General features: G+C 33.9%; 1 protein-coding gene across 1 annotated transcript in view; it reads left to right on the top strand.

The window, feature by feature from the left end:
- The window catches only part of LOC111088283, a 33,522-nt gene that overhangs the window by 16,194 nt on the left and 6,464 nt on the right, over nt 1-10,864 (top strand). The window contains exons 5-8 of the mRNA XM_022397950.1: nt 827-916; nt 4,974-5,058; nt 7,399-7,447; nt 9,009-9,485. Of these exons, the coding sequence (XP_022253658.1) occupies nt 827-916; nt 4,974-5,058; nt 7,399-7,447; nt 9,009-9,485 (701 nt within the window). The remainder of the gene's footprint in view (nt 1-826; nt 917-4,973; nt 5,059-7,398; nt 7,448-9,008; nt 9,486-10,864) is intronic.

The raw sequence follows: 10,864 nt of genomic DNA, 5'->3' as shown, positions 1-10,864 counted from the left end.
CTAGTATAATTTCCAGGAAATTCACAGGCCATATTCAACAAACAGATATATTGGCCTAGTATAATTTCCAGGAAATTCACAGGCCATATTCAACAAACAGATACATTAGCCTAGTATAATTTCCAGGAAATTCACAGGCCACATTCTACAAACAAATACATTGGCCAAGTATACTTTCCAGGAAATTCACAGGCCACATTCAACAAACAGATACACTGACCTAGCCTAATTTTCAGAACATTAACAGGCCATATTGAAATAGAGATAGGAAACAGCTGTGTGTGTTAAATCCCTGATTCACAAGAAAAAAATATCTTACTTACAACCTGCACATTGAATCAACAGTTTTGCTTACTTCGTATCTATCAGATGATTCTGTAAACCTTAGAAGAAAAAGAAAAATAGTCGTCTCTCATAACACAGTGATTCCAAATGACTCTGTAAACCTTAAAGGAAAAAAAAACTAATAGTCCCTCATAACCAAATGATTTCAAAATGTATTTTATTTCCTAGATATCAAGGAAGAAACACCAAGTCTGAATTATATCTTTCACAACTTGAGGATATTAAATGTTCATTAAAAAAATATTTAACATCGTTTGGATTTTTCTCCTATTTATTCAATGTTTTACACACAAACTATGATTTGAATTAGATTCACACCATTCACACCATTACGTTATGGTGTGAATAATGAAGATAGTATCTGTTTGGATTTACATAGATATACGTTATGGTGTGAATAATGAAGATAGTATCTGTTTGGATTTACATAGATATACGTTATGGTGTGAATAATGAAGATAGTATCTGTTTGGATTTACAGCCTGTCAGCGTCACAGCTGAAGAGATAGATGCCACTTTAGAAATTCTTAAGGAGCAGATTACAAAAAGTCAAGCTGTTCTGGCATATCTGGTAAGATTAACATTCTTCATTTTTCAATATATTTTAAGTTTTGTGAAAGGTGATGATAGATGACAAGACACTGAACTGAATTTTACTCTAACCTAATTAATATGAAAATTTAGCTTACACAGCACCGAGAATCAACGGAATGTTTTATCCAGTTCATTTGGTGACACATCATGGTATACAGAATGTTTAATCCTGTTCATTTGGTGACACATCATGGTATACAGAATGTTTAATCCAGTTAATTTTGTGACACATCATGGTATACAGAATGTTTTATCCAGTTCATTTGGTGACACATCATGGTATACAGAATGTTTTATCCAGTTCATTTGGTGACACATCATGGTATACAGAATGTTTAATACAGAAAACGTGGGAAAACATCATGTAATGAACTTGAAATTACCGATAAACAGCGCCCACACAAAAGTTTTTCTAGACCCCAGTTTGTCCCCCCCCCCATAAAAAAATTATCCTACGTTCATAGAGCAAATGATATGTGTACATGAAAACACGTTCGCACGCGCACTACCGTTTTACAGGATGTTTTTGTTTCTTGTATACTAGAAGTCAACCAGATATATCCTACAATAATTGGTATTCTCTTTAACCCTACTTTTTATACTAATTGTACTAACCCACTAAATAAATTAATTAAATAATGGTTGAAAGAACACAGAATAATAACGTACAAAAAGCAGAACTTGTCCCGTAACTATCACAATTTTTCTGTCTTTCTAACTATGCCACAAACGTCGTTAGCAATTAAGCAAAGCTGGTCGATACATTTCCCGCGGAAACAAAAGTGAAACTGAAACCGAAACTACACATTTTCTATTGAGAAAAAAAAATAGAATAATATGCTATTTCAAAGGCAGGACCTTGATTTTTTTTTGTTATACATAATATAGGTTTTAAAGTAAGAGAAAACCCTTGTTTTTCTATTGGTTATACATAATATAGGATTAAAAGTTAGAGAAAACCCTTGGTTTGCATTGGTTATACATAATATAGGTTTTAAAGTAAGAGAAAACCCTTGGTTTGTATTGGTTATACATAATATAGGTTTTAAAGTTAGAGAAAACCCTTGTTTTTCTATTGGTTAAACATAATAGAGGATTAAAAGTTAGAGAAAACCCTTGGTTTGTATTGGTTACACATAATATAGGTTTTACAGTTAGAGAAAACCCTTGTTTTTCTATTGGTTAAACATAATAGAGGATTAAAAGTTAGAGAAAACCCTTGGTTTGTATTGGTTAAGCATAATATAGGATTAAAAGTTAGAGAAAACCCTTGGTTTGTATTGGTTACACATAATATAGGTTTTACAGTTAGAGAAAACCCTTGTTTTTCTATTGGTTATACATAATATAAGATTAAAAGTTAGAGAAAACCCTTGGTTTGTATTGGTTATACATAATATATGTTTTAAAGTAAGAGAAACCCCTTGGTTTGTATTGGTTATACATAATATATGTTTTAAAGTAAGAGAAACCCCTTGGTTTGTATTGGTTATACATAATATAGGTTTTAAAGTAAAAGAAAACCCTTGTTTTTCTGTTGGTTAAACATAATATAGGATTAAAAGTTAGAGAAAACTATGGGAAAGTTAAGAAAAGGAGGATTGAGGTGAGTGTGGCAAGAGGGGTCTGATTTTCTAGTTGATAACTCTGTAACTAATTAAGATTGAAGGCTATATATATATACATTATGTTTTGTCTGAGGGTTAAAGGGTTAAAAGAGACCTAAACCTGACTCTCTCAGAAACGTTGATAAATAAGGTCTTTAGACCAGTTTTGAGGTAAGCAGTTTTGATAAGCACGGGCTTGTTGTGTACTAGATTATCTTCGGTGCTTTGACTTTGTGCCCAAGTACTCGTTACCGAGTTGTTTTTAACTTTCTAGGTCAAGAGGTCTTTAAACGATACATTTTACTGTTATTAATTGTTACATACAGTTGGTGTTCTGCATACATGTGTAAACATATCAAGTCTTATTAATGAGAAAATGGCTATCAGAAAATTTTGCAAAAACCTGCGTTAATCACAGGATTCCCAGGAAGATGATGAATCTATCAAGGAGACAGGTGAACCAAGCGAGAAACGTCGAAAGACTGAAGATGAAATAGTTGCACCTGAAGACTATTGAACCAAAGAGGCAGCAGTGTGGATACTTCTGATCGAAATCATGACGATATATTGGGTGAACCCGCTAGTATTGAAGAATTACACGAGCCGAGCGGCAGCAGTAGAAAATCAGCTCTGTCTAGGCCGACTCTTAGAGTAAGTGGTCCGATTGACATATCTCAAACGCCCAACAACCGACCAATTCAACCTGGTCTTAATGAGCCCTTCCACTTTCCAAAGACTCGTGGACGAAAATTCATACCTGAACGGTATAAAGCACATCCTTGGCTTGAATATTCCACATCTGCTGACAAAGTTTTGTTTGGTTTCATTTTACTACAGGCACTAAATACAAAGGTGAACAAGCTTGTGAGTCTGAAGGGTTCAGTAGATGGAAGAAGTGAACGGGTGAAACTCCAAAAAAACAAAACAAAACAATAAACTTCTCAAACACAGGCAGTCTGATGTTCATTTGTAAAACATGTGCAAATATAATGCTTATTTAGAATAATAGCTTTCTGAGAAAACAGTAGCAGACCGCGTTAATGAAGCTCACCGGCTGATTGTGGAAAAAATAGGGAATATATCAAAATACTTGTAGATACGTTGAGACTTACAGCTGTCCCAAACATAGCTCAGAGCTGTCATCGTGAAAATAAAGGAAACTTTTTGGAAATAACAAACCTAAAAATGCCAAATATACGCAGTACAGTGTACAAGATGCATTTTGGACATCCTCAATGATATAATTTTGAGCGAAATAAGAGAAACTTAGTACTTTACAGTCAATGAAACTAAAGACCTATCCAAAAAAGAGCAGATGAGTTTGGTACTTTAATGATTCATGAAGAATTCCTTGGTTTTCAAGTCACTGATGAACTTGAAACACAATAATTGGCAAAATATATCTGGAAGAGTTAAAGGACAACTGGCTTGATGTCACAAGCCTGATTGGTCAAGGATATGATGGCACCGTCGTCATGAGCGCCAAGTGCTTTGGGGTTCAACAGGAAATAAGACAAATCATACTTCAAGCCACCTACATTCACTGTTTTGCTCATCGTAGAAAGAGTGAAATCTGTTACCCCCGTGGCTGATTTTTTCTCAACTCTTCAGACTTGCTACAATTTGTAAGTGGTTCTGATGTTCACACACAGTGGATTACTTTTCAAAGAAGAAAAGACATGTGCCCAAATGAAAAGCTTGTAGAATTTAAAACAATGTCGGAAACACGATAGACTTGCCAGATGCGTGCTGTAAGGGCAATTGTAGCAAGGTTTGACTGTTTTATTAAATTTCTGTAACATGTTACCATAAGTGACAGCAATCGAGACCGTGCATTAAATGCCCGATTTATTTTGGCGAAACTTTACCACACGTTCATATACTGTATGTTGTTTAACTTGACCTCACATTCATATACTGTATGTTGTTTAACTTGACCACACATTAATACACTGTATGTTGTTTAACTTGACCAGACATTCAGATAATTCAAAACCCAATACAAAGTACTTTTTTGAAACCCAACGTTGGCTCAATGTAATCTAGCACGCTAGAATTTAGGGGGAAAAATGTGTCCCTTTAAAATTACATGTGAGTATAAAATGTCTTGTTTTGTCCCCTATATGTTTTGTTGCTGGTGCTGCCTCTGTTGATGAAATACTCTTTTTAGTTTTGTCAACAGTAAGACTAGTCTAAAGATTAGTGATATAAAATGTTTCTACAATTATAGCTTCAAAACCTTTAACTCTCTATTCAGATTTACTGGAATTATTGACGAAGATGGATGGATTAGTACCACTTCTTCCTTTAAATGTACCTTAGTGTATTTCAGGCCATTTTAGTCGTGACTTTTTAACACCACCTGTTTAAAATTACATAAAGCCAGTAGACTTGGAATTCAATAATAAATATTTCATTTTCTTATAGTCCAGGAGAGAAACTCTACAAACAGAATTACGTAGTCGAAGGAAGACTGCTTTAGAAAGGCTAGGATTTTCCGAAGAAGGAGCAGGTATGTCTTGCTTTGAAATAAAACAAATTTGTAAAATGTAAAACGGCAACAAGTGCGATTACACTGACTGTCTTTGTCCATAAATCTAAAGTTACACCATAGTCACTTTAATGTCAATTTACTAATGTCACCTTTTTATTAAAGGAACTACATTTATTGGCAAAGTTTCATCTTTGCGGGAACTTCAAATTCAAGGATCTGATATAAAGTCAGTAACAGTAGCGAAGTGAATTATTCTCATGGTTGGTCGCATTTTTGTAAGAGGTCAGTCTTCTATTACTATAGATTATGGTTCTTTCTAGTTTAGAGACAGCTTGAATGGGTAATGAAAGAAACTTTATTACAATTAATTAATGTACAAGATTTCGACACACTTTTGTTACTTGTGATAAAGTTTCTATCATTACCCGTTCAAATCGTCTCCAAATTTTATTTTCTGAAAGTGGGTTCCTGTTCATCAAAACCATTTCTAGCTCCACTGACGTCATTCATATCTCAGTCCATCACTTCTCTCAACCGTATTTTCTGTCTTCCTCCACTTTTTCGTCTTTCCACTGGCATTTTCAGTGCTCTTCTCACTGTAAATCATTTTTCACTTTTTATTACATGTCCTTTTGAATCTGTAATGTAATAACTAAGAGCGTGGGAATTTCTGAAAATCAACAAAGTGTAGTATTAATGACTTGAAATTGTTAATGAACTTACTAAGAACCAGATAAGTTTAATAATGGACAAAAGGGAGATGACTTAGAATTGAAATCGATAATACCTTAACTACGAACCTGAAACGTTTCAACAGTATTTATAGTTGAAAATCTGCAATGGACTAGCTAAGAACTGCTTGAATGTTAATCATTGTGTTCCTTTCCTTACTGCATGATATTCATTATGTTCGTTTCCTCTTTTTGGAGTGTAGACAGACCGAATGTTGTTCATTGTGTTCCTTTCTTCCCTATGGAGTATAGACAGGTCAAGTGTTGCTCATTATGTTCCTCTCTTCCATTTGGAGTATAGACAGGCCGAATGTTACTCATTATGTTCATCTCTTCCCTTTGGAGTATAGACAGGCCGAATGTTGCTCATTGTGTTCCTTTCTCTCCTTTAGAGTATAGACTGGCTGAATGTTGCTCATTGTGTTCCTTTCTCTCCTTTAGAGTATAGACTGGCTGAATGTTCGTCATTATGTTCCTTTCTTCTCTTTTGGAGTGTAGACATTGAGAATGTTGTTTATTGTGTTCATTTCTTCTCTTTTCGAGTGTAGACATTGAGAATGTTGTTTATTGTGTTCATTTCTTCTCTTTTGGTGTGTAGACAGGCCGAATGTTACTCATTGTGTTCCTTTCTCTCCTTTAGAGTATAGACTGGCTGAATGTTGCTCATTGTGTTCCTTTCTCTCCTTTAGAGTATAGACTGGCTGAATGTTCGTCATTATGTTCCTTTCTTCTCTTTTGGAGTGTAGACATTGAGAATGTTGTTTATTGTGTTCATTTCTTCTCTTTTCGAGTGTAGACATTGAGAATGTTGTTTATTGTGTTCATTTCTTCTCTTTTGGAGTGTAGACAGACAGAATGTTGTTTATTTTATTCCTTTATCCTCTTTTGGAGTGTAGACAGGCCGAATGTTGCTCATAGTGTTCTATTCTCTCCTTTAGAGTATAGACAGGAATGTTGTTTATTGTGTTCATTTCTTCTCTTTTGGAGTGTAGACAGACAGAATGTTGTTTATTTTATTCCTTTATCCTCTTTTGGAGTGTAGACAGGCCGAATGTTGCTCATAGTGTTCTATTCTCTCCTTTAGAGTATAGACAGGAATGTTTTTTCATTGTGTATCTTTCTTTCCTTTAGAGTATAAACAGATTGAAGGTTGTTCACTGTGTTTCTTTCTTCCGTTTGGAATATAAACAGGCTAAGTTTCAACATAATCAGTCTTGTTATGGTAACAGTTTTTGCCTAAAACTATTTTTTCACAAGGTTTTTTTTTTATCAGGAAGGTTTTTATTATCTGTTTTGAGTTTAGAGATTAGACTTCGTGGCAGTTGATTTTTACTGAAGCATTTTATGTACTTTTATTAAAATACTAGCTGGTGTCCTCTTTTAACGTGAAAGTCATGGGGGGGGGGGCAAATCCACAACATATCTACTCAATCGTCTGATGTATTTATTCAAGAAGAAAATATTACAGAGGCTGATCTAGAGTGGGATAATAACCCCTTTCCGCTTTATATGTATTTATTCAAATTACTTGTTCAAAATATTTATTGTTTATTCTTTATCTGATGATAGGAGGTTGGTAAACCATTGTTGCTGCATGATATTAATATGTGTTTTATTTTTGTTTAAGGACCTCGCCAGTGTTGGAGTAATTCCGAAAATGCAGAATTTGGTACCAGGTGAGTTATAAACACCTTTAAGAATATGAACATTTTAGGAAACTCAAACCTCAGAGTTGATGCCTATACACTTGAGTATATAAATATTTTGTAAACAAAGATATTTGGTCGTACAAGAATACAAAACCTTTTGCTTCGACAAGGATATGCTCTATGGTTCGTAAATATTACACACGCTTCTTACTCCACCTATTACTATACAAAGCTCTTCTGTATACACATAATGGCTAGATTTACGGCTCTGGTTTTCATAGCTTTTACGAACACTTATATTTAACTGTTTCAACAGATCCAACCTCAATAGGTTAATAGTAATGATACTCATCTTGCCTGAAAGATACCTAGCAACCTCCAAGATGCCCAAACATAGTCGGGCCACCATGTTCAAAAATGACTGTAGGGGTCGGACCCACATGTGGCTCTTTAATCCTTTTGCTGTTCAGTTATTGAAATAGGGGTTACCTGCATTGCAACTCACAGTATCAGGCCACGCATGCCTTGGTGGCTAGGGTGCTCGATTCGCAATTTGAGTGTTACTGGTTGAGTCTACGTTACTGAACAGACTCGCCCTTTCGGCCGTAGGGGCATTATAATGTAACGATCAATCCCACTACTCATTGGTAAAAGTTGACGGTGAGTTGTGTTGACTAGCCGCCTTCCTTCTAGTCTATCACTGCTAAATGAGGGATGGTTAACACAGATAGTCCTAGTGTTGCTTTGCACAAAATTCAAACCAAATTAAGCTCTTGGTATTTTGCATTTTTACCAAATTTGAAAAAATGACTCTTCTTGTTACTTAGTGGGACTGCCTTGTTCCATGATCGAAGATAGCTCTTCCATTTTATGGCAGAGAAATCTTCCTTCTACTTGGGGGGGGGGGACTCACTCTCATTCAAAATCGACCTTTTCTGGCTATTCTATTAATATATGTACTATTTTGATGTGCAGATCTGGCTTTTCTAGTGATTACCCACACTTACGGATCTATTTTTTAATTTGATTTTATTGGTATTTTCTATTCCCCATTTATAGATTTGGATTCATGCATGTTTTTCATACTATAAATTACATAACTTTTTGTGTATTTATTTTACTGGTAATGGTTGTTAGTCATGTGTATAGATGATAATGAATGAACTTTATGTGAGTAGATAATATTCATATTGATAGACAACAACTGTCATGATCTTTGATAGGTTGTTTAGGCAGAGTATTCATAATGAATCTAAGTTTCAAATAGACAGAAACTGCCTGTTGTAAAACTCTACATTTGTAGATTTCTACAACAGGCAGTTGTTGTCCATTTTAAACTTAGATTCAACTGTCGTGAGAACTAATAATCGATAATAATTATGTAGATAGATGAAAAGGCATATGATAAATAATTATAACCATGTAAACTCAGAACAATAGAAAGAATAATATTCCGTATTATCAATCCATATTATATGTTTATTAACGCTGATGATCTAGTTTTTGTTATAATATGCACTATCCAACTTTTATTGTAGCTTCAAAACGTTTGTGAGTCGTTAACCGAATTTAAAATTTATTTCTACAGGCCTTCTGCTGTCTCTACCAACCTAGCGCCCAGAAATTCACATCACTTAGCTTTTTCGTGTCCAATACTTCCTCATGACTCTTCTCTTAGTGCAAAATCCACTCAAACAGAATCCTTAGCTTCAAGTTTTAAAGACAGTTTTCGGACTGAAATGTCGCTGCCAAGCAAACCTTGGCAAAAGGAGATTCAAACTGATATTCAAGCAGACAAATCACATCGATATCTTCATGTTCCTACTTTAGAATTTTCCCAAAGTTCAATGAAAAAAGAAGGAAACATTTCTCCTCTTTCACCATTTTTTTACAGAAACCGCAGTTTCAGTTTCATTTCCGCAATTAATGAAGGCAGTGCTTTAATGGCAAACCCTGAAGAACTAGAGTGTTTAGTAAAAGCTCAGTCACTTACAGTAGAAGGCAACGATGTCTTGTGGTTTCGACATCCTAAACAGAGCATTGGAACATCAACTAAGGATGCGAGGTTAGTAGCCCTTCAATTTTTGTAGGTTACCTAATGAAGAGAAATTGGTTCTTTAACACTGCTAACTTTATTTATTGTTGGCGAGGCAAGAGCAATATGATGTTACAAGAAGATAATAACAAGCGACACTTCATACCTTATTATTTAAGTCTAACAATCCTCTCCTTTTAGATTCAACATTTATGGAAGATCATTAAACAGCAACATTACTCTTGCTTTGCAGTTCTTTTCTAGCAATACGCCCTCTGGTGTTGATAACGTACTCACCTTCCCCCACTTCTGCCGCTCAAGTGACATCCTCACTACTGCAAAATTACCTACATTTTGTTGCTTTTATTTACAATTCATATTTTCAAATATATCAATATGTTTCTATATATTTGTTGTGGTTTCTATTTATACATAACCAAAGGAAGATTATTTTTTACTTTTTAAACAGGTAGGAGAGGGGTGACATCATATCATTATGATATCAATGTAATATTTTTTCACTTCTATATGCTAATATTAGATCGATGCAGCTATTTTGCTGATTGTTTTTACATATTTTTTTAGCATAATTATAAAAAAGCTTTTGACAAAATATTTGATCTTTGCATATTATTTCATTAGATTTATAGTTTTCACTTCTATACTTAATATATTTGATTTGAAATCTGTAAATAGTCTATGCAATCTATGCAAAACACTAGATGTGTATTCATAAAATTATATTTCTCAATAGTTGTATGTTACACAAATTCAAAATAATAGCTTATAACTTTACTCTATAATCAATAAAGGATTCAGACATATCACACATTATAAATTTTCAAATAGGTTATTTTTTCACTTATATAAGACTCCAATATGCTTTAAGCAGACATCATTAATATATGTTAGTTAAATCACAGACTGGACGAGACGTTTTACAAAGGTGGATGATGTTTATATAGGCAGACAATGCTACTATACTTCTGTAGGACTGCATACAGATTTCAACTTCTCTCAATTTATGGTAATAGTTTTCATTTATATATTCAATTGTATTAAATGTGTTTTTACAAAGGCAGATAGTATTACTGACACATTTAACATACAGTAGTATATGATTATAGTTTTCTTTTCTATATTTAATTTGCTTGGTATACTTTTTGCATTTTCTAACATTCTATATGTAAAATGCTTATCGCTAATTCATTAGTTTCATTTCTATAATTATTATATTGTATAACATACTTTTACATCTATGTGCTGAGAAAAGGACATTATTTAAATCTCTTAATAATATACAATAACTTAAGTTTCATGCTTCACTAAAGTTTAAATTTAAAACTATAGATATTGTTACGTCTCTGTTCAAACTTAAACACACGCAATAATTCACAACGATTCACGCA

This window comes from Limulus polyphemus, unplaced genomic scaffold (genome assembly GCF_000517525.1).
Source record: "Limulus polyphemus unplaced genomic scaffold, Limulus_polyphemus-2.1.2 Scaffold3483, whole genome shotgun sequence".
Classification (NCBI taxonomy): domain Eukaryota; kingdom Metazoa; phylum Arthropoda; class Merostomata; order Xiphosura; family Limulidae; genus Limulus; species Limulus polyphemus.
Note: the sequence above shows the minus strand (reverse complement) of the source record. Positions and strands in the feature narration are given on the sequence as shown.